The 24,408-nt window shown below is 41.8% G+C and overlaps 1 protein-coding gene across 1 annotated transcript in view; it reads right to left on the minus strand.

Moving 5' to 3' along the window:
• The window catches only part of LOC309571620 (cohesin subunit SA-2-like), a 60,679-nt gene extending 36,298 nt beyond the window's left edge, over window positions 1-24,381 (minus strand). Inside the window, exons 1-11 of the mRNA XM_082279288.1 lie at window positions 24,304-24,381; window positions 24,021-24,189; window positions 19,550-19,634; window positions 18,791-18,937; window positions 17,255-17,351; window positions 16,172-16,248; window positions 8,897-8,968; window positions 6,288-6,492; window positions 5,048-5,199; window positions 3,717-3,790; window positions 3,160-3,283 (exon numbers count right to left, since the gene is read on the minus strand). Of these exons, the coding sequence (XP_082135414.1) occupies window positions 3,160-3,283; window positions 3,717-3,790; window positions 5,048-5,199; window positions 6,288-6,492; window positions 8,897-8,968; window positions 16,172-16,248; window positions 17,255-17,351; window positions 18,791-18,937; window positions 19,550-19,634; window positions 24,021-24,064 (1,077 nt within the window). The 5' untranslated portion in view covers window positions 24,065-24,189; window positions 24,304-24,381. The remainder of the gene's footprint in view (window positions 1-3,159; window positions 3,284-3,716; window positions 3,791-5,047; window positions 5,200-6,287; window positions 6,493-8,896; window positions 8,969-16,171; window positions 16,249-17,254; window positions 17,352-18,790; window positions 18,938-19,549; window positions 19,635-24,020; window positions 24,190-24,303) is intronic.
• Between the last annotated feature and the right edge of the window lie 27 nt (window positions 24,382-24,408).

Below are 24,408 nucleotides of genomic sequence, written 5' to 3' on the forward strand. Positions count from 1 at the left end.
AGGTCTATTTCTGAGTTATTCTTGGATAGCAAAGACAACCCAACTGTCTTTCGAGGTAAAACAATTTTAAAAACTTCCCTCTCTCTCCCCAGCCCCCCCAGAATACATATCATACATATGCCCAAAGACATGAGCAGAAAACCGCTATGTTAACAGGACCATTTGAAAAAGTATTTCATAAGTGGCCATACTCATGGGATCAGCTTCTACAGTCACGTTGGACAGAAGGCAAAACTAAAAGCCCTTTACATTTCCTGTAGTTTGCCAGGGGGATCACATGGTCAGGACACAGAAGCTCATTTCAACTGCATGTTCCTGCTTCCACAGGGTTTCTTTGAGTGTTTTTCATAGTCTAATGAGAAAACCTCAACAACTTGCCCTGAAGTTCCAGACAAAGCTAGGCCAACACAGACATCCCAAGTGTGCATCTCCATGGTCTCTGCCTTCCTGTTTGCTAGTTCTGCGTTCTGCTTTTCCCATCCTTATTCTTCACGGTCTTCATTTTTCTGATCTCTAACTCAGACCTTTCTCCACAGCACTTCCCTTAACACCTGCTGCTCTGTTCAGCACTGGTTTGATTCAATCTGAATGCTGATTTAGGCACTGTATATTCCCTTGGAAGAAAACTAGAGCCTTTGAGTACAAGTTAGGAGCCTGAGTTTCACAAATGCACTGATAGGTGACTGGGCTTACACATAACATCCAAATGCAAACAACTGTCAGATTTATTATCAACTGTTCCTTGGTCCTCAAAACAAAAAAGTTCAATTATTTCTAACAGATGAACATAAACTACTTGAAAGCATATCTTTATAGCACTGTTACACAGTTCTTAGCAGGCCAAAGGAGATCCTCATATGCAATTCTGAACATCTTTTAATGGTTCATATGAGGTTATAATGGCAAAATGGTATCTCATGGGGAAGAAAGATTGTTTATCTTCAAATATAAGACTCTGAAGACAAAAATGTTAATTTTATACTTACTTCCCCTTCCTCTCTCCCCTTTAAATCCTCATAAATGACTGAACCTTATCTCTGTTTACAGCACTGTAGATGGCCAGGTTTTCCCCCACCCTCAGACCATTTTTGTGGTTGTTCCACTCTGCAGCCTAAATTATTTGGCAAACTTCTCTGTTATATATACTAAAAGAAAATTTGCTCTGGGAGATAGCAGTTTCTTGCCATCCACCCCCAACAAGGTGGGAGAGAAATGCTTATTAAGAGTAGTGGGAAATTACATTCTTATGTCCTGGTTTCAGCTAAGGTGGGAAGGGAAGGGAAGGGAAGGGAAGGGAAGGGAAGGGAAGGGAAGGGAAGGGAAGGGAAGGGAAGGGAAGGGAAGGGAAGGGAAGGGAAGGGAAGGGAAGGGAAGGGAAGGGAAGGGAAGGGAAGGGAAGGGAAGGGAAGGGAAGGGAAGGGAAGGGAAGGGAAGGGAAGGGAAGGGAAGGGAAGGGAAGGGAAGGGAAGGGAAGGGAAGGGAAGGGAAGGGAAGGGAAGGGAAGGGCAAAAGGCTGTGTGGTGTTTCATCTCCAGCTGGGCTTAAAACCATGACAGTATACAAAAACACTGCTGCCCCTGTGGATGCCAAAAATGCCATGCTCTCATTTTGAAATCAGGCAATTTGACAGTGGCTGCAAAGCACAAAGCACAGCCAGGACTGCAGCCACCAGTAGTGGCACACTATCAGGTCTCAGCCAAATGTAGAATATGGAAGACACCTCACTTTATCTCACTCTGCTTGCATCTGCATTGCTTTCAGACAAAAAAGGCTTTCGAAAAAAACAACCATTTCCAGTTTCCAGTAAATGGCTCTGGGTGAGGTGTGTGCATTAATCAGAGACACCGGCTGTTAATTTTCACTGTAGAGTACTGCGAATGAAGACACATCATCTTCAAAAAAATGACTTTTTCTTTTGAGAATTCTCCAAACTGAACATGTACTAAAAAGATATTGTGATGAGATAAAATTTAGGCAGGAAAAAGCGGCAGTTCCTGATAGATTTGTCGTCCTAAAAACCCAAGTGCCACCTCTAGAGGGACGGCACAACGCGGGAAGCAGGAGCCTCGCGCGCCCCCTCCTGGCTCCCTGGCAGGGTACAACCTGATTCACAGAACACAAACATTGCCCGGAGCAGACGCAAATTCCGGGATGTTTCGGGATGCACACGGGAGTTACAGACACCTTCAAAGGCGGCCTGCAGAAGCCTAGCGTGTCGATTTCGCTCATCAGCTACTCCCGATAAATATTCCTATCCTTCTGAAGTCTCTCTCATGCGTTTCCGAAGCAAGAGAAAAAGTGTATTTTCACAGAATAGCAGAATGGGTCAGGTTGGAGAGGACCACAGCAGATCATCTGGTCCAACCTCCCTGCTCAAGCAGGGTCATCCTAGCACAGGATTGTGTCCAGACAGTTCTAACATCTCCAGCGAGGGAGACTCCACAACCTCTCTGGGCAATCTCTTCTAGTGAACAGTCACCCACACAGTAAAGAAGTTCTTCCTCACATTCCAGGCCAACTTCCAGGGTATCAGTTTTTGCCCATTGCATCTCGTTCAATTGCTTGGTGCTTTGGACTTACTGACTTCTTTTTGGGTTTTTTGATTGTTTGTTTTGGCGGTTTTTGGAGGATTTTTAAATGTGCCTCTACTCAAAAGAAAAAACAAACTATAAGGAAAAGGAGAAAACCCTTTGGGAAATGACTGGACTTTCTGTAAATATTTTCTGTATTATGTCCAACTCCAGATGAGAAATGCAATATTGAACTATTCTACTATAGGCAATATTTATTTGTTCATTTTTATAAATTTAAACAAAATTTTAAATGTCCATCAAGTTAAAAGCAGAATTTCAGTCAACATTTAACACCCTCAAAGGATATAAGCCATTTTACAATTCAGAAATAACTCCCAATTCAGTGACATATAAAAATAAATGCACACACAGGGATTCACACAGAACTGGAAAAAATGTTCTCTGATCTTTAGTGTTAAAATGGCTTTAAAAATAAAACCTGAATTGGGGAAGAAAGTAAACTCTTTTTGTACCATGACAGTCCTTAACATCTACTCTGAAAATAAATGCTAGGATTCTTTAAGAAAAATTTAAAACAAAAAATCCCATGTACTGCCCCAAATGAAAAAAAAAATTAAAACTTTACCTTATCGTACAGCATCCACCCAACATATTTTAAGTAGCTGTCATTCAAAAAAGCATCTGGGTATGTTTTAATCCAGCTGCTAATTTCTTCAATGCAAGTTGCTCTGATTTCAGGGATAACATCACTGTGAAATCATAAAATTGCAATATTAATACATTAAAAATTAATTTTAAAACTAATTGTATTATTTGCAATATTTTTATGTTCTGGAATTGCAGAAGCATGTATAATTCAAAATATTCCAAGTATCTTCATACTAATATTATAAGTTAGTCTTCAATCAATACTTAGACCAGTTTTAGCCACAAACTATTTAGCAATTCTGGATATGTTCTCATTCACAAATGTGCTGCTCTACAGCCAGCAGGAAGAACTGAAAGAACACACTCAAGAGGTTCTTTTGGAAGCCCAAATTCTTAAAAATTATTTAACTGCTACACTTTCCTTGACACCATCAGTGCCTCCAGGATGTTTAACTTGATTCCCATATCTCTACAGTCTGAGCAAGAGTTTCTTGGGAATGCAGATACATATCACAGCTTTGTTTTTATTCTTACCGGTAACGGTTTAGAAATGTCCCTTTGAAAATAGCATTCATCATGTTCTGTATCTCTAGAAGCTTATGCTCATACTGAAATACAAAGAGAACTGAATGTTAATATTGGTTCCACAACTCACTGCACACGAAAAATTTGCATTAGGGCCCTTGGAACACTACTGTGGTGCAAACTGCTGGTGTTTACACATGGTACCAACATAAAATGAGTGGTCTGTATCTGCACTAGCAACTGGCCTTTTTGTAGCCACGTCCCAAGGAATGCTTTATCAGATACCAACTGCTAGCCTGGGAAACAAGGTACTTGTTTGATACGGTGGATCTTGATCTATCAGAAATCACACAGAAATATACAGCACAACTATTAAGCAATCTTCACACATAGATCCAAACTCTCTTTCCATGTACTTGAACAGACATGGAAGAAAGGCAGACAAAGGAATTTTCAAAATACACAATGAGCATATTAAAAAACTGAATCCTGAAAAAACTTCTGAAAATCCAAGTCACCTAATAAAAATATTCTGTCATCAACAGCATCAGGAAGGGTGACAAGTTTGGGTTTTCCCTCCAACGCACCCGTTTCCTCTGTCTTTCCCATCAGATCAGACTTATGATGATGCTAAAATATCCTGTCTCACCCAAACACTCCTTCCCACAAAAATGGTGTTGTTTCTGTAACAGAAAAGTCCACGGACATCTAAAACTCAGAACAGAGATAAGTGATTCTAAGGTCAGGAGACAAGGAGCCATACTTGATGTTCATACCTCAAGTCACCTCCTCCCTCAAGCCAGAGTTATTTTTTACAGCTATAGCTCTGCCTCCGGGAGTTGAAAAGGAGCTGTCTGCTTGAGCAGGGAAGAAACAACAGAAGCTGAACAGCAAAAATGAGACTGGACATCCCTGAAGTTCAATCCGTTTCTATAATGCTTTACTTACACAGAAATGACAGTTATCGTGCGTCCTTTTTGATTCATCGCTAAAATTTGGGCTTGCAATTTGTACAAACACATACAAAACTGCACTCCACAACACCAGAGCTACTGAGACAATTAAATTTCTGGGTAAATCCATATTTGTGTGAAGATCAAGGGCTAATGATGCCAATTCAGAAAAGCAATCAGTAGGACACACATCACAGGTTAACAGTACAAAAGGCAGTTACTACCTTAGTCATTTTTGTACCTCTTAATCTAGCCAGTCACACCTGCTCTGCACTATGCATTAGATAAACATATAAACCTCAAAGAGCTGCAGGGACCCAAAAGCAAGCAGTCAGCAATCCTTGTTTTACATGTTCACACATCTCCCATACAAGACACCTCCCTAACCTCTTTCCTTTTTCTCTCTAGCTGATCAAGTCTGTAACTGGTCCTCTTGCCGCTTATCCTCCGCTTCTCCACCTCATACAATCTTTGAGCATTGTGTTTGTTGACATCAAGGTTCAGATGGATGCCTACAACTGCTGTCAGAAGTTTCATTGCTAGAAAAGAAACAAACCCAGCACAATTAGCTTAGCTCAGAGATATGAAGCATAAACATATTCACCACTTTACCAGAAAAAGGATATGGTTAGCCAAATCCAGTTTATATCCAAAATATGAACAGTACTAAATTATACTAATTTGTTTTAAAACACAGTGTTTATTTTAAAGGCAGACAATGACCAAAAAGGGAAAATTAAGTTCTATTTCTGGTGATTTATAACTTTTGGTCATAGTTCTGGTCAGAGAAGTAATTTACTAGGCAACTCTCTTCCTAGTTTATGTAATTCTGACTTTTCTGCAAAAGAATCTAGAATGGTGGAACACCTGATTGCCAGTAACCAAAAAAAAAAAAAAAACCAACCAAAAAACCACCAAAACCTGTGAAGCTGGCTCAGAAATGGCTGGGAATCTTAATATACTACTGAAATTGACAAAAATTCACACCATTCCTCTAAGGACTGCTGGATTGTTTGAACAGATTACAAGTTGGTTTTTTGAGCCCTCAAAGCAAACAGCATACTTTAGAATAAATTATACTTTAAGTGCTCTTTGCATGGCAAAGAGGGTATTTACTGGCTTTAGGGAAAAAAAGTAGTAGCTTTAGTGTCATCATGGTGCATGAAGCAAAAATGTGCAACAAGCAACATTCTTTTAGCACAGAGACCACAAGAATAGCAGCTCTCCAACAGAAGCTTCTTTAAGTGAAACATTTACTGCAACCTCATCACATTAATTAGTAGAGGGAGAAAAATAACAAAATAGAAAACTGTGAAAATTTTACTGAAAAATATAATACTCAGAACAGCAAAATGCTGAAGTCAGTCATGACAGGCATTAAAGAAGATTTCTTTCTAAAGAAAAAACTGGGTCAGATCTATCGTATCTAAAGCATTCAAATTCAATTCAGATACAGATGGGAACAAACAGGTTATATTATAGACATTTATATAACATACACTAGGAAGAAGGTACTCTCAGTGCATAAGAGAAGTGCTCCAGTAAACAGAGTTTTTTGATTTAGAGCAGTTTTTACACAAGTCAGTAAAACTCAGCACCTTTACAGCAACTCTGCAAGTAATTTTACCTGCCAAAGTGCTTGTGTGCCTGAATGCTCTGACCATGGAATCTGCTAAGCCTGTAAGCAGCGAGATGATGGTGTCCATCAAGTAGTTATCATACAGGATGCTGCACTGGCACTGCTGGACAAGCACTGCAATGAATTCACAGAAATTGGCCTTGAACTTCTTCCAGTAGGGTCCTGTTCTGATGAGTGGGTAGTCTTCATTGTCCTGTACAAGAAAGAAATGTTGAGAGAAAACACACTAATTAGTTCTGTTTGTGCAACCACATCTCTCCCACCGAACATCAGAGAGTTTTGCTGACAGTTTCACTTCACCCCCCCATAACTTTTTTCATGGTTAGTATTCCAAAGTAGGGACAAGCAACTAGAATACAAGCAAGCAGAGAGACAAAATAGCTTTATTAGAGCTCCACTGCCACAAAAAATTTCACATTTGAAAGCAATGTATGCGAGGTAGCTGTGAACAGACAAAGGAGGAAGAAAGTGTGTGACGGCAGAGCAGAGTAAGTAACTTTCACTGGCATAAACCATGAGCACTCCTGGCCTCTTCTACTTCCTCACAGGTAGCAGTGCTTCCCCACTTCCCTATCCTTCCTCTTCCTGCAAAAGCATGGTAAAACCCAGTCAGAAAATTAAGGGAAAAGTGGAGACAAACAACTGTGGTGTGAACAGGATGGGACTGTTCTTCTCAGCACTGTCAGCTTGAGGAGTTTATCAGGCTAAAGCTTAATGCCAAATACTTGGTCATTCACCTTTACCACCTGCACCTGGGTCTCCAAAAACCCCCACAGAAACAGTAAGTGGGCAATACCTTGGACATCATGCAAAAAGCAAGTTACAATGAAACCATAAGTGTCCACAGTATGGTTGATACTGCCAGGAGGAAAGCAGACAGAAGGAAGTTGAAATGACTTCTCACGCAAAATAGAGGAAAGCACACTAGAAAGACTTTGTAAATGGCAACCTCAGACAGTGTGAACATTTATTTCATTTACACCTCACAGATCCCAGGAATGGCTCAGAATATGAATTTGCATCTTGATAGTTTCCAGGTGTGAGTGGAGTCAAGGAACTCCAAAACTTCGCTCACTATGGAGAACTTCATCCTGAAGGCAGGCCACTGCTCAGCTGGTCCTTTACCAGCAGGCAAACAACTTCTCAGCCACATTCTAACACAGCTTCACACCCGGCATAACCTCCTGTGTTGCTGTGAGCCAGCCCACTGTGGCGCTGGGGCAGCGTAATGCCAATCAATCCCAGCCCATCCCCTGGATCGAGTTTCCCGAAGAGGCAGACTCAGAGGGTGGGTCGAGGGGCGGCTCAGAAGCTGCACCCCCTGGGCGGTGCCCGGGTCCAAGCTGCCTCCCCCTGTTCGGGAAAATTCCCGGTTCCTCGGTTGTTCACTGGTTCTTTGTTAGAACTCCCGCCTCTCTGTTTCCCCCAGTGGCTCTTGTTAAATTGTATCCTCCCCCTGGCTTGTAGCTCATTGGTTGTTTTCCCCTTTCCCCACAGCTTTCAAATTCCCTATAAAACCCAGGACAAGCCTGGGGGGAGGATCCCATCGCATTCCATCCCTTTCAAGCTTGTTCAGGTTGCGAAACTTCTAACAATAAACCTGTTAGGAGGCAGACCAGAACAGCCTCTCTCTTCCTTTGTCTCCGAGCTAACGTGAGCCGATCCCATCGGCTCCTGCCGTGTTCCCTCTGCAAAGAAGCCAGCGAGCCAGCCCAGCCAGCAGCTCCCTTCCTGATGCTGAAGTCACTTCAACTGGACTCTCTCTGACCTGGGGCTCGCCAGAGCTCATGCCTCGAGCACAAGTACTGCCTTATGTTGGCACCCAACGTGAGTACTCCTGAGCTTACAAAGTACTCTTCATGCTCTTCTCTTGTAACTTTGTTTCCAAAGCACAGGGGCTGCTGCTTTCTTTAAAGAGAAATGCAAATACAGACTGATCACATGGCTGGCTGCAACCCAAAGCACAATGGGAATTTGGAATATGTTCCTGACCAGGCTGTAAGAGTCAGTTCAGAGACCAAACAGTAGTAGCAAGTACCAAAACAGAAGGGTAAGTTTCCAGGAAGCCTCAGTCAATGCTCCTTGATCATGACATGGACAGTAGAAAGACCACCTACAACTTCAGGAAATACCTTCTTTATCACCACAGCTTACTCCTCAATCTGAAAAGCAGCACAAAATACACAAAGACCTCCCTCGCTTTTTAAGAGCATTTCTACTGTCCATGTTTATCACACTGGGGTACTGTTTAATGGTAATATGCATGCTGTAAATATATACCATATAGGCATATCACCTAAATTTAGGCACCTAACTTGGGATTTCCTTAGATTCCTTTCATAACCACTAGAGAAGCAACTCTGCTTCCAGAAACCAGTCAGATTAGGCCCATAACATAAGTTCTTCCAAAGAACTATTCAAATCACTCAACAGAGTGATGTGAGCTCCTGTTCTTACTCAACCTGGAAATATTTCTTTCTTTCATACAGAGTCTACAGAAAGAGAGAAAAGTCAAAATGAAGCGCCAACAAGGAGTTTAGATCAATTCCCCAGAGAAAAAGCTATACTACAGTTGTGGAGAACTACAAGAGCCCTACCATGTCCACCGGCCAAGTAACTGTCAGGATCCAAGGATAGGCCATGAATTTCTTGTACTGCAACCCAGTTTCCTGTAACACAGGAGGCAAAATTTTGAAAGCTTGTTAATGAAATGGCACAGAGAATTCATGGACAAAAGCATTACAAAACATGCAAGATATTTCAAAGGCCATTAGAACTTCAAACAGTTGTGTGTTACAGGTGACCTACACAATCCAAAATATTACGTAATATCTAAATCTTTCTCATCTGGGTTTTGGTGCTTTTTATAACCAATGACAGAAGAAAAAAATACTTTCTATATAAAACCTGAGTTGTCTTGTTACAAATAGGAGATAACTTGTTTTCAGAATTTGTAAGCAAACATATACAAGGTTTCATTATTAATTCTAAGACATGGCTCCTCAGCAAGTCTAAGTATATATCCCTTTCCAACATTTGGTACCTAGACACTGTAAAATATCTAAACCCTAAAAAAAAAAATTCTGAGCTTTTTCAAATTAGAGATAAATGTTTTCAGCACTAGTGTGACTTGATTCAAAGATGTTTTCTCAGCTCTGCAATTATTCCAAGACAAAAGGCATGAAATCTAGAGTTCTTTATCAGTTCAGTGAAGCTCAAGTATTTCTGTCCCCATCTAGCTGTACAGTTATGCACAAAACTCTCCCCTTCCTAAATGTTGCAGCAACAAAATGGGAAAGGGAAGAAAAACTACTTAAGAACAAAGAACTGCAAGAAGTAAATGTCACAAGCAGGAACAAAAGCAGAAGAGAGAAACAGAGTATCTTAAAATAGAATAAAAACATAAAACAGTGAAAAGACAAGACCGTCTCATCACTGAGGAATACACAGCTCACAAAGATGAAATAAATGCCTCAATGACCACATTAAAGCCATTATCTGCTTCCAGTATCAGTACAAATTTTCACAGAATTACAGAAAGACTGAAATTGAGAGGGACTCTTTGAGATCACCTAATCCAACCCCACCTGCTCAAGCAGGGTCAGCCAGAGTAGGCTGCCCAGTGCTGCGTGTGACCAGCACCTCTGCTCTCAACCCCTGGTGACGTGGTTAGCATAACTAATGCCATTTTAAGTAGCAAGCAGCCCTTCTCTGTGACCAAGCAGGTCATGTATTCATTCACTCCCTCTTCCTCATTACCAGGCCCTCAAGGTCCTGTGAACCAAGCAGACAAATCAAACAGATTAATTCCCCTCCCTCGTAGTCTCATGGTTCCTGGATGCCAGGCCAATTACTCCCTGCCTTGAAGGTCCCAGGCATCCAGCCAGGGAGGTGTATTGGGTTGACCCTGAGTTGATGGACAGTCTTTAAGACCAATTACACTTCTCACAATTTACATATTTAAACCGCACAGAAAGGCGGGACTTCCCTTTTGGTCGGAGCTCGCTTGCTGGGAGGTGGGGGCTCCGGAGCCTCCCGGCCCCGCCAGGCTGGGCCGGGGCCACTGCCCCTTTCCCCCTTTCCCAACGCTGTGGCACGGACCCTGGGTGGCTGGGGGGGGACTGCCTCAGAGCCACAGGCAGCTAAAACCAGCCATGGACTGCTCACAGCTAAAACCATCCAGCGTGGCTTCTGGGGACCGGCGGGTCCCTCTCCTCTCCATGCGGAGCCGGCGGAGTCAACGGGAGCCGGCAGAGCCTCCTGTCTGCAGCCAGCACACTTTGTGCTGAACTGAAGAGGACACCACGCAGCCAGCAGCACAAAGGGAGCGAGGCTTTCCCCACCGTAAAGCCCGAACAAAAACACTCTTCAGCATGGCGGTGTCAGTCAGAGAGAAAGAGAAGTGAGTCACATGGGACGGAGCTGGAAATGGCGGCGGGAGAAAAGAGGGCGGTGCCGCGATTCTGGCGGGCAGCTTAAAAGAAACCTTCTTGCATGCCGTGGTAAGAAACTGTAATACCACAAACTGTTTGTCTCTTTAATCCATTTGAAGAACATGGGGGGATGGAGTATCTTCGTGTGCCTGTGAAGATTGTGAAGAATGCCGATGCCAGGCTTTATAGTAGCAAGAGGCTGTTAGAGACTTGTGGCAAAGAAGAGCCTTTGTGTGCAGGCCAAAAGAACTTATCCTTAAAAAGATTAATAACCCCATGTGATGGCCCATGTTTTGCAGTGTGAAGGAACTGTGAGATTTTTCATGGGAGAGATGTTCTACACACAGCAGATTGTTTGTTTCCGGGCGGATCTGCTGTTGGTGGCAGTTTGGGAACCACGTGCAACTGAAGGAAAAACCCTTTTTTCCCTTAAGCATAAGAGAGAGACTTTTCAAGAACTGGAACACTGACTAACATCCCATGTTCTGTTATCCCTTGTGTGAGCTAGGTGAAAGGAGAGAAGTGCTGGGGGGGGGGATTTGCTTTAATTTTGTTTTGTTATTGTCTCTTTACTTTTAATTCTATTAGTAATAAAACTCTTTCATTGTACTGCAACTGTTTAAGGTTTGTGCCTGCTTTGCTTTTCTCCTAATTCTTATCTCACAGAAGGAAAATGAGTAAGTAATGAATATTTTGAACCAAAACCACTACATTTAATTGGTGTTTTCTGCCCGGTTTCGAACTCAACCCGCTACAGGAGGTCATGGTGATGAGCCAGTCACAGAACAGGGAAACATCATAGCACTCAGAGCACTGTCAATAAAATCAAGGTACTGCAAGGCCAAAGTGGTGAACTTTGACCAGAACTCCTGCTGGACAGTGAGACCTGAGCTATGTTATAAATTCTATATTATGCTATTATATTGATTCTGCTTGTAGAAATCCTGTGCCATTTTAATCATAAATTCTGTGCTATACTAATCATAACACAGTGTTAAGAAATAAAGCTTTAATTGTAACTACAATTGGTGCCATCAACATTCTGTCAAGGATCCCTAAAAGTACATGTCTGTTCCCTCAGTGTCAGGTGATGCCACGTGCAGTCAAATAACATCTTCAGAGACTCCACAACCTCTCTGGGTAACCTGTTCCACTGTTTGACCATCCTCACAGTAGAAGTTTTCTTGTGTTCAGGTAAAATTCTGTACATTTCAGTTTGTGCCCATTGCCCATCTTGGCTTGCCTTTGTGCTCACTGTCTCACTGTGCACCATTAAGTGGAGTTGTGCTTCCTCCTTGTCTGACACATGAGGTATTTTAACATATGGGTGAGAATCCTCTGAGCCAGCTTTTTTACAGACTGAACAGGCTCAATTCTCTCAGTCTCTCCTCATATCAAAGATCATAAATCATCTTTGTGGCCCTTCACTGGACTCACTCCAGTAAACCCATCCCTCTCTTGCTCTGTAAGGTCCAGAATTTGACTCAGCACTCCAGATGTAGTCTCAGTAGTACAATCAGAGAAGAAAGATCACCCGCCATGACCTGCTGGCAATGCTCTGCCTAATGGAGCCCAGGAGGTTGTTGGCCAACTTTGCTGCAAGGGTGTGTTGCTGGCTCGTGTTCATTCTGTCACCCACACAGAGACCCTACTCTGAAGAGCTGCTTTCCAGTCAATCAGCCCCCAGTGCGTAGCGGTGCACGGGGTTATGCATCCCCAGGTTCACGGGGTTTCCCGCTGTGGAACGTCATGAGGTTCCCCTCTGCCAAACTCTCCAATCTGTTGAGGTCCCTCTGAACAGCAGAACAACTACCCGATCTAGCAGCTAATCCTCCCAGTTTTGTATCATCTGAAAACTTGCTAAGACTAAACTCTGCTCCAGCTCATTATTAAATATGTTAAACAGCACTGGCCCAAATATCAAACCGGGGTAGAGCACTAGTGACTAGCCTCCAACTGGACCTTTTGCCACTGATCATTCTCCCATAGGCCTGGTTGTTCAGCCAGTTTTCAGTCCACCTCACTGACCACTTCACTAACTCATACTTCACCACCATGCTCATGAGGACATTATGAAGGACAGAGTTTTAAGTTTTATTGAAGTCAAGAAAAACAACTTCTGCTGTTCTCTCCTCATCCACTGCTGGGGTTTTAGTTGTCCTCCTGGTTTTTTTTTCTCTTAAAGGAATTTTCCCCATACATGTTGCCAGGTGTTACAGTGCGGATACTGTAACACACGTATCAAACAAGGAGGCCCATGGAAAAGAAATATCTATGGACTGATTCTTGATAGGCGTTTCAGAGAAATGTTTATTTCTCCAGCCACATGGCCGGGATCTGCTGAGGAACTGAGGCAATCACGGGACCCGAGGGTCCTTCTGCCCGCGCAGGGGAACACAAACCAACCATTGGGGAACGAGGCTGAGCAGGGGCAGGGGAACCCCGTGCCTCCCCCCAGGGCCCCTCTTCCAGGGCCACATGGCAGGGGGGAAGGAACCCCGACAGCCAGGGGACAAATTACTGGGTGCTTAAGAAAAACAAAAGACCTAGCCACAGAGGTGGGGTGCATCTGGCTACTCTCTTTCACCTGGGTTTGTGGGCAGCCAGTTCCCGGCGTTTGGATGGAGAGAGAGGCTGCTTCTTTGGCTGCCTTTCTTCTACCGGAGAGACCCCGGGATCCCAAGCCCGCCCTCCCTGCCCCACTGGGAGCCCGGCTGCGGCCGTCCTGCCCCCTCCGTTGCTTTGAGCCTTCGCTACTCTGTAGCCCTGCTCACCCTGCCTGCCCAGCCCTCCGGGGGTTCCCACAGCAGCTCCACAGTTTGGATACATCTCGTCTGACACCCGGGATTTGTGCTTGTCCCTGCCGTTCCAGCCTGCTGTTCCCGAGGGTCCGGCCGGACACCAGGATCGGCTGCCCAGGGGTTTGTGAAGCCTTTGTTCCTTCCCTTCCCGGGATCCCAGGCCGCCATTGCCGCGTGCTCCCCGAGCTCGCTCCGGAGCGCCCCCTGCAGCCGCGGGGGAACCATCGCACCTGCCCTGCTCACCGGGAGCCGCCAGCGCCCCTGCCGGCTGCGAGCGGAACTGCACCCGAGGGGAAAGGGCCCGACAGCCGAGAAGGCTGGGGCTGGGTTTGGGATTGTTTGCTGTTACTGCCATGGTTATTGCTGCTTGTTTGACTGGTTATACACATACAGATACATAATAGTAAAGCACTGCTATTCCTGTTCCTCGTATCTTTGCCTGAAAGCCCCTTAATTTCAAAATTATAATAATTTGGAGGGAAGGGGGTTGCATTTTTTTTCTTCCATTCCAAGGGAGACTCCTGCCTTCCTAGGCAGACACCTGTCTTTCAAACCAAGACATCCACCAAATTACTCTCTTCGTTGCAGTTTGCCATCATGTTGGTTAAGCACTATTTCCCCTTTGTAAATCCATGCTGACTACTCCTGATCACCTTCTTATCCTTCATGTGTTTGGAAATTACTTCCAGAATTAGTGTTTTCTTCACCTTCCCAGGTGAGACTGATCACTTTGAGTTTGCCAGATCCTCCTTCTTGCCCTTCTTGAAAACAGGAGTGATGTTTGCTTTCTTTAAGACTTCAGGAACGTCTCCCAATCACCACAACCTTTCAACCAAAAGGGACCTCATGATGACTTCAGACAGGTCCCTCAGCACTCCTAGGTACATTCCATCAGAACATATAGTTTTACACAGGTTCAGTCCATTTAAGTGTTACCTAACCTGGCCCTCCTCCACAGAGGGTAAGTAAAGTACTCTTTGCTCCAGACTTTCCCTCTGGTCTTAGGGACCTGGTATTTCTGAAAGCCAGTCTTACCATTAAAGACAGAAGCAAAGAAGGCATTGAGTACCTCAGGCCCTTCTGTGTCCTTTGTCACAAGGGACCCTACCTCATTTAACTGTGGGCCCATGTTTTCCTTGGGCTTCCTTTCGCTATTGAGGTATTTGTAGGTTCTTTTCTTGTTGCCCTTCACATTTCTTGCCAAACTCAACTCCATTAACATTTCCCACCAACATTAGTGAGGATTTTAGGAGGAAGCATTGGTACAAGGATCTAGTGCTGCTATTAATTAACTGAACAGCAATGCCATGGTTAAATTACTGAAATCATCATGAATGAACCCTCTGAATGCTAAAAACAAACAATAAAAATCCAAAGGCAAGATGGTATCAAGCAGATATCTGGCAATATTCTCCACTCTCATTACTACTTTCATTATTACTGTCATTAGTTTTCAAAAAATGTTTTTGAAATCACAGTAGTCCCATATGCCACTACTTCTCAACTAACTTAAACCACTAACTTACATTTCCATCTTATTTATGAAAAAGATAAGAGAGAACTTACTTTCTTTACAGAACATGAAGAATACAGCTTCCAAGGCAACTGCAGAACCTGCCTTTTTGCCCACCAAGACAGGTGAAAAGGTTACAGAGCTGTAATACTTCCAGGCTGATGATAACACTAATCACATCTTTATATCTGCCAGAGTGCCTGCACTACCATGAGTGTTATTCAGGGCTAATTTAGTTGGCAAAGAAATGCCAGATTACTAATTCATATGGCAAGACACATATCGGTTCATTTCTGTTAAAAATCAGCCCAAGTGCTTCTAACATGAAGACAACTGTGTTGGCAAATTCATCCTCTGTGGGAATTTCTACAGCAGCTGGTCTTTGAGAAATGCTCAGTTAAAACAAGGCTGATGGCTGCTGCTTGACAAATCAATTCAGAGGTGACAAATATGGGGAAAAAATATCACAGAAGCAACTGTGAGAGCACTGCAGAAAATTTCATGTTGCCATTAGTCAAGGAGCAGTCAAGCAGTGAAACAGCAATGTAAAGCTATGCACTTTTCTTAACAATCCAAAAGAAATGAGATACTATTGTTTTCACAATTATCTAAAAATCTGAAATGCATTTTTCTTCTTCTATATGACAAAATACAGTAATAAAAAATCGTAATTGTCAGTAAAGCAGAAAGAACGTATTCAAATAAAAGTATCAGCTAAAAATATCTTTGAATTAACTTATCAGTACTCCATATTAGAATTTTTTTAAAGGACCCATCAACCAAATACCAAAGAAACCATTTACCTGTGGCAATGCTGCATTGTATTTACCTCTACAAAGTCGCTATCAAAAGAATTCCTAAGAGAAAGATTCAGGAAGACTGCAGTCAGACAGCCCTAATAAAACTCTCAAAATAAAAGTCATTTTAAAAAACCCCATAACCTACTGCTGCTAAAATGGGTCCTTAAACGCCAAATTTCTCTTGCAAAAAAACAGGTTTATTTTCCTACATTAATGAAGTGGTACAGAGCTCCTGATAAGCAGCAGGAATTCCATCCATGCTGGCTATTAAGGTAGAGCCTCTTGTTTATATAAAAAAGACATGCAAAATCAAAGCTGTGCCTACCTTATCAAAGGTCTCTGTCATTTTTCGCATAACATCCTTCTTGTGCAAACTTTGAAACATCTCTGCAGTTACCATGCCTAAAAAAGTAGTGTTTTAAAAAGAATTACTGACAACTCTACAACATTATTCAAGTCCAAACCATAGTTAAGGACTTTATTAAATTTAGAAACACCAAAGAAAAAGGAATTCTGTTTTATATGTGTACATTGGTACGGGCAACATTATTTATAAAGAGACACATAAATTAATTGATAGGAAAAAGTACTGATGAACCAAAACTGAAATTCACATTAGAAAAGAATGCTCTGTGCTGTCTGGAAAGGCTATTTTCTCTGTTCTTTTATTTACTTCAAGGACTGACTAAAATTTTGCCCACTGCTAGTCAAAAACCCCAAAGTATTTCCCATATGAGAAGGCATATTAGTCAAAGACCTAGAAAAAAAATGAAGTGTAAAAGGTACATTTCTAGCTGCTTAAATACACTCAGAAGTTTCAAACTAACAGGACAGTTTTCTTCAAACTCATACTTGACATCCTGAAGCATTTCACTAGCAGACTGTCCCCAGAAGTCAGTGCCCCAATGTTTGTTATGAAACAGAAAGCTTCACAACCCCCTAGTAAAAGCAACTGCAATGGAGCAAGATTGCTTTTCTAGCCACTAAAGCAGGGAGCTGAATTTGCTAGCTGCTTATTCTCAAACAAAGATACAAGCAAAACAAAAGATACCAGGAAATATAAAACAAATGGCAACTGAAACACTGGATTTTAATTAGAACACTCATCAAAAGCACTGTCCCTATGTGGGGATTCTGCAAAGCAATGTGACATGCCGCTTCAGAAACCTGACCCTGCAAACCTTGTTCAAATACAACTCTCAGAGCTGGAATGCTGCAAGCACAGCGTCAAAGAATTTAACCAGCAGCATTCTTCTCTATTTTGCCTGCCCATCTGGAGTTCGTCTTAACAAACAATACAGATTACAAGTACACAATTTACTGGAGAGAAAAATTCCATTTCAGAAAGCACACTTCAGACTACTCTCACACACAGACAGTGGAAAGGGCTATGGAAAGGGCAAATTACCTTGACAGCCTGAGCACTGAATGAAGAAGTTGATGAGGTCCAGAAGTGCCACATTCCTGTCTTGTTTGTAAGCTTCAATCCAGTCAACTACTACAGACTAGAACAGATTAAAAAAACTCATTAGTCAGGAAGTGAACACAGTTTGCTGCACTCCACTGAGGATACCCATAATAAAGACAAAAACTAACATTGCTCCATCTCCATTAAATTACAAAAACAAGAATAAACTCCAAGCAATTCTGTCCCATATCTAATAGTTCTAAAGACTCTTTCAAGTCTTAAACTGCTTTAGACAATGTTGCCTTTCACAGATGCTTTGCTTCCTGTTAACAGGGAAAATAACCACAGTTTTAATAAACGTAATATTAAAAAAAAACCTGTCCTCCTGAAATCTTGCTAGCACTGAAGAATCAGTTTAATCTAAAAACAAACAAACAGAACAAAAAAATCCACACACACATTTAGCCTCTGCACCATCTAATAATTAGTATTATACTAGCACTTTATCCTGGAAGTTCTCTTTTTCTCTAGTACTTGATTCGCGCAGTAGGTTTGAAACAGTGCACATACTACACATAAGCCAACAACAACTCCAAATTTCATCTCTAGGGTGGTACAGCCTACAAACTGTAAGTGACATGGATCTCCTGGGACAAGCCATCCAGGCTTCAACCCACTAGTAGTTCCATACACATCGAATAAATTCCAGCAGCAACAGAACTCAAGCTCTGTTGCCTTTCCAAGACCTTCCCATGATGGCTGGCACAGTAGAAGCCAAGCTCTTCAGGGAGCTCTATTGAAGTTAACACAGCTGTAGCGCAGCAAAAGCCATCCACACAAATATCTTGGAAAAATGAAGGTTTCGCATCCAAAATATGAATGTGTGCACACACACACACACACACTTTGCTTACAGACACTACACACTAGAGACATATGTATAGCTCTATCAAAAAATATCTGGGTCTCCAGATTTTGATACACATATACAAAGACAATACATACGTGTGCTCACAGAATATGGGGAGGTGGGCTTCCTCACACTGAAGAAAGTGGTTAACTATATGGATGCACAGGGAACCTGGCTATTATGCAACCTGCTGGCAAACTGCATTTGCACAAAGGTAAAAGAAAAATATCAAAAGGCAAGCACAAGGGGGGGGGAAGTTTAAAAAAAATAGGAAAGGCCTGATTTTCAGAATCCTGGACAACAAAAATTTGCTACTGATGAATTTTTTCTGCATTTTTTTAAATAACTAACTATCTTTTTGTATGTTCAGGCATTGCTTTAGGAAGATTGGTTTAGGTACAATTTCCTTCCTCTTTTTAAGTATCTGACAGCTACCTTTTCACTAATTTCTTGAAGTTGCAAGATGTTCTTTCCAAGAGCCATGCTCACAGCAGTTTTCCAATCAAACATGTTTCTTCCCCACCTAAGCCAAAATTTAAATGTTCCACAGCACAAATAACAGAAATGACCACTGTTTATCCATCCTCCCTCCACCAAGTGCTTTCAGAACGCAGTGCTAGGAATACCTGCATGGCCTGCTTCCCCATGCTAACCACTTCAAACAAGGTAACTGCCTCAACCACTTGGCCATTCTGCAGCTGGCTCACTCTTCTGTTACCAGTAGAATTCCTCCTTATGTTTTCACACTGTTCTCGGACCTTCCGCTTCTCTCTCTGAAACGAGTCAAGTAAACAAAGCATGTGAGAAAACACAACACACAACAGATACAAGTTTATTTTGCTCTTACTGTAATCATTTCCTCAGGCTGCTCAGTTATGCCCCAGGGGCCCCAACAAATCCTTACCAAACACAACCATACTAATAGGGAATGAAAGAAAGGATCTAACAGTTTGAATTTTTTCTCTCAACAATGAGTTATAAGCATAGCAAGACATAACAGAAAAGAAGCTTCTGTACAGTTGCACACTACCCAGAAGGCAATTTGCAGTGACAGCTGTCAGTTCTGAAGAATACAAAGCAAGCACAGAAGCTCTTCTACATCTTTTCACTCATAGGTTAAACTCACTACCTACAAATTAACATCAGCTGTACACGAACCACAGCAAAGAAAAAGCACATGCTGAAATGAGCTGACGGTTCAAAAGCCAGCCTTGAGGCTCTGCTGCCAATGGAATTTGAGGGTCAAGCTGTATCCAGTGACTAGCTTTTAGATGCACTGTGATTGTGGTATGTAATACCCCATTTTGTAACAACTGAATGAGACACAAAATAAACTCCACAATTGAAAAGAATTAAAACTTTTAAAAGCTTTAAAATTGACTTACTGGTGTTTTCAGGTTGCCATTTCTCACACAGTTGCCATTCTGCGCAGCAGACTCTGGCACAGTCTCATCATGGACTGCATTCTCTCTAAGGTGTAACAAACATGTTGAAGGGGTTAGCAGTCAGTACACAGAACTACACACTTTGGGACAAAAGCAGAAGAAAATAAAAGCAAACACGTGTATTTTAGTATTTTTAATTAATTGTTTGGAAGTGGTGACATTTTGTCACTAAAAACCAAACAGCTAACTTTCAAAGCACAACAGAAATTTGGGGCCTTTTTCAGACTATTGGCTTTCCTTTAAGATATGCAGATAATTAGAAAACTAGCAAAGCTATCAAACATATCAAGGAAGTATAAAATAAGTAAATGAAACAGAAAGCTAATGTTGACTTAATGCAGCCTTTGTTGACTTAAGAGCTTTGCACTATGAACCAATAACACAAGTATGCATTCACCCTGTGGGTGCCCTAAGCTAAACAAGGCAGAAATATTTGATGGGCATTTGAAGGGCAACACCTAAAATGAGAGGAATAAATTGTTTTATTTTGTTTATAAAACATGCTGAAGAAAAAAAGACACATAAAAAACTTCACTTTCATGTCATTACTAACATCATGGAGGAATAATTTTATAAAAAAAGATGCACCTTCTGGGAGATCTGAAGCCATACATTTATCTGCAATGAAACCATGCCATTTTTCATCAATCCCAATGCTAACACTGTGCTTTGCCAAAGGTCATGTTTGAGTAGACGAGCTGGATCCCACTTGTGCAGCAGGTCCAGTACTGGAAGCTGGCTGCAATGGCCTCCTTTTAAGCTACAGTGGCCAGGACATGAAGCCAGTTGACTTGTACTACAAGAAGGCATAAAAAGAAAGTAAATATGAGAGTGTACAATTACTTCTATTTTCGTGATACTACTGCAACAAGAGAGTGTACTAACACAAGTGACCACTTCACAAACAAAAAAAACAGTGTATTACACTATCAGATGCAGCCTACTCTCCAATATCCAGTGCTGGCTAACACAGATGGAGAATTAACTGTTCTATGGATGCAGAGACAGCTCAACTCCACCTAGGTTTATCAATGCCAGATAAGCATCTTCTTCCCAAGATTTTGCAAAGCAAAATCTGAGACTGAATAGCATTAGCTGCAGGACCAAGATCCTGATGTTATTTTGTTGGTAAGAGCAGAGAGAAGTTTTTATTTAAACATGTCTCTGTTTACTTTTTCGATCTATTGAGGCACTTCAAGAAGTGATGTAGAATGAGGCTTCCAAAGACTCCTATAAAAATTCTATATAAATATAAAATCGCACAAAAGTATGTAAAATTTCTAAATACAATGCTTACCTTCCCTACAGAGAAAAGTCCCATGAAAGTTAAATTCCATTAATTACTTGTTGTAGAAAAGTTCAAAATGTGCCACAGTGTTTGATAGGTGGAAGCAAGGAAAATAATTCAGGATGAACCAATCCTTATACCAGCTGTCTGGACTTCTGCATGTGGAGAGTGGGATAAACTATAGCTCCCAGCTGAGTCAGCATTCTATAAGGAATCATTCACAAAAGTTTTCAAATGTCTTCTTTGATTTAAAATTGTGAGCCACTGAGATTAAGTATTCCAAGTACCACCAGAGACTTCCTCGCTGAAAAGAACAAACAGCAAGGGACAGCAATACGTATTGCTTTTCTGATGCCAGTTTGCTCTTCCCAGATTCTTCTACAGACCACAAAACCAAAAAGAATCCAAACATGTTTGTCAAGGTGCTGTTTCTCCTATGTATTTAAATCCTTTCACTCTTGATTTCAAAGCAGAATGCAACACTGTGGGGCTGGACTAACAGGTACTTACTTGCACTGTTTCACTGGAACTACAACTCAGGTGCCAGCCAGCACCATAATAACATGGGTTACCAGTTTCTGCATTGTACCTCAACATAACACTCAACACACCTTCAAAACCTTTTCCTGAATTGTTTACAAGTACTATTTAGCAACTTACTCCATCCCATAATGAAGATAAATGCATTGCATTTGATTATAGAAACTATATTTGAGTCCAAGTTGTTTTAAAACATTTAAATAATTCAAAAATCAGAACTGCTGCAGGACAGTTCCGTCAAGGACTTGTCTGATCACGTACTGCCTTTAGTATCTCTGTCTAGAACACACTTCTTTGAAGGTTTAATTCGTGCCTCTCTTTCCCAAGAACATCCTGAAGGACAGCACTCTGGACAGTATCTACTGGCCTTGTGCTATTTGCTTAGTCTCTTCTGCCAGACAAAATGAACTTGTAGCAAAAGGGGCCCAACAAAGTAAGGAAATGCCTGGCATATGGAACAGTATGTTACCAAAGCTCAGCAAAATCTGCAAGAGTGGGAAGACCACAGACCTATAGTCCCCTCATGCTGGGCTACCAACACCAAATGAAACTCATCTGGGGCGAAACCTGTTAGAGTAACTGTCACATATGACACTAAACATCCATCTTAAACACTCAACAAATTTAACTAGGCACCAAATGCTAATATTAATTAGTTTCTGAACTGATTTGGTTACCAGTGCATTGCAGCACATAGCTATGCCCCGGGAAGCACTGGGCAACAACAGACAATTTAGACAAAAGTAGTTGTTTTTAAAAATCCAGATACTACTAATAGTCATGTTTCTCCTTTCTCTTCTTTTTTTTTTTTTTTTTTTTTTTTTTTTTTTGGTAGCTTTTAATACTGTCATTTCCAGTAAGGCTATTCACAAGGCAGGCACAAGCACTCGCAAAAACTAGACCAGCACCTAGAAACTGAACCCCTTGAAACGACTGAGCAATTAAACAGGATATTTAATGGAACTTGTATTTGCACAACTACATTTCTGTTGAAGAAACTGTTAAAAGAATTAAGATGTCCTCTTATCTTCTTAAGCAAAATAGAAACTACTCTATCCAGTTGAGGAAGACAGAGGGATCACTTCTGCACCAATCCCTATACATAACTCCATTTAACATCTTTTCAATTATAGGAGTGCAACGGTAGGTTTGACAAATTTTGAACTAGCTGGGGTTTTTTTCCTCCCCTTGTTATTCTACACCATGTTGAGCAGTTCTGCACTCATATATTCACTGCCTCATGCACTGGAAGAAACAGGTCTTAGCCATTTAGTTTGCTTCCATCAGCAACCAGCAAGGAAGCATAAGCAGAATGCCATTTCTACTTCCACCTTTATACCCTGTTACATATGGCTCAGATACTCATTTTTACCTTGTGTTCCTGCCACACTATGGTCCTTTCACTAGCACTTGAAGTATTACTGATAAGATAAAACACTTGAAATACAAAGGAAGCCAAGTGCCACATCTAATCCTCAGACATGATACTACTGTGATAACTTCTGAATTCAATTTTCTTAATAAACATTTAGACAGATTTGGTGACTCAAACTTGAAAAGAAAACTACCTCTTTACCAAGGAGGTAATATATTTCTTCTGCTGTGGGACAGGAACAATTAATCTATGTTACTGAAAGAATCCTACCTGTACATTTTTAAAATTATAAATTTCAAAACAACTGATTCATCTTTTAGAAGCAACATAAGAAGCTCCAGTAAGCAACTGCCATGTGCCTGCCTAACACTTCTGAAGCTAAAAGGCTGGTTTCAGATGAAACATACTGGAAAGGACATACGGGAAGCGACACATGTCATCATAGGCTACAACTCTCAGCTTTCATTAGAGCACAGTGAAGCAAAATATGTGGAGCAAATTGGATCAGAAGGTGACAGGATCAGCAAAGACTGGACTGCAATGAGTTCAAAGCACGCAACACTGGACATCTAAGAAGCTGCACTCTTTGAAACCAAACAAGACATACCCAAATGTTTTAACTTTACCTTTTAATCATTTATATTTATTCTAGTAGAACTTCTAATTACCATTGTCAGTGCATGACTGACAACGATATGAATACTTTAGATAATCTCAACTGATGACTGAAAAATAAATTATAAAAGGAAGAAGACTTGATGGATCCCTGATAAAAAACAATATAAAATATAGAGAAGCAATGCCCCCATCAATGCCTACAGGGAGCCTACAGACTACTTAGCGCTCTTCCCCCTCGGCATCCCCAAATTCCCCAGTGAATGGAGCACATGCACTCACAATTAATCAGCCTTTTTTTTTGAAGGCAGGTTCATTTGCACTGAGTGAATAAGGCACAGAACAGCTTGTAAGACCAACGTCCCTGTCAAACAGCATTAAACACTACATTAAGAAAATGCTAAACAGTACATAAAAGGAAATAAAATGAAGATGTTAGTAAAAAAGCACAATACACAGCAAATCCGGTTTTTCCCCTTTCCACCCAAGACGACAGACTGTAGATTGCCGCGGTATCTGCAAGGCACAAACCCAAGGGACTGCACCCTAATTTACCAATAGATTTTATATAGGCAACCTGTGCCGGGTCTTACTTTTGGCTGGGAAGGTTACTGGCTGCGTTGGGCTCGGCTATCATTTCCGCTACATTATTTCAGCAGCACAAACAAGCCGACACGACCTTCTGAGGAATTTTCACCGAAATGGAGAGTGTTAAAAACTTAACAGCTCTTCGGTTTTTGCGGGCGGAACAGCGGCCGAAAACTGTCAAGAAAGGCACACAAAGAGACTAAATTCCAAGCAAACCAAAGCAGAAAAAGCCCCCCTCCCTTTCCCCCGGCCGCAGGGGAGGATGAATCAGAAAGAAATTAAACCTACCGACACCGCCGCCGTCCTTCCCGGGCGCTGCCCGGCGCGGCTGGCCCGGGCCCGGCACCGGCCCGGCGTCAATCACGGCCGCGCTGGGCCCGTCAGGGGCGGGGA

The sequence above is a fragment of the Coloeus monedula genome (genome assembly GCF_965178545.1).
Source record: "Coloeus monedula genome assembly, chromosome: 3".
In the NCBI taxonomy this organism is placed as follows: Eukaryota; Metazoa; Chordata; class Aves; order Passeriformes; family Corvidae; genus Coloeus; species Coloeus monedula.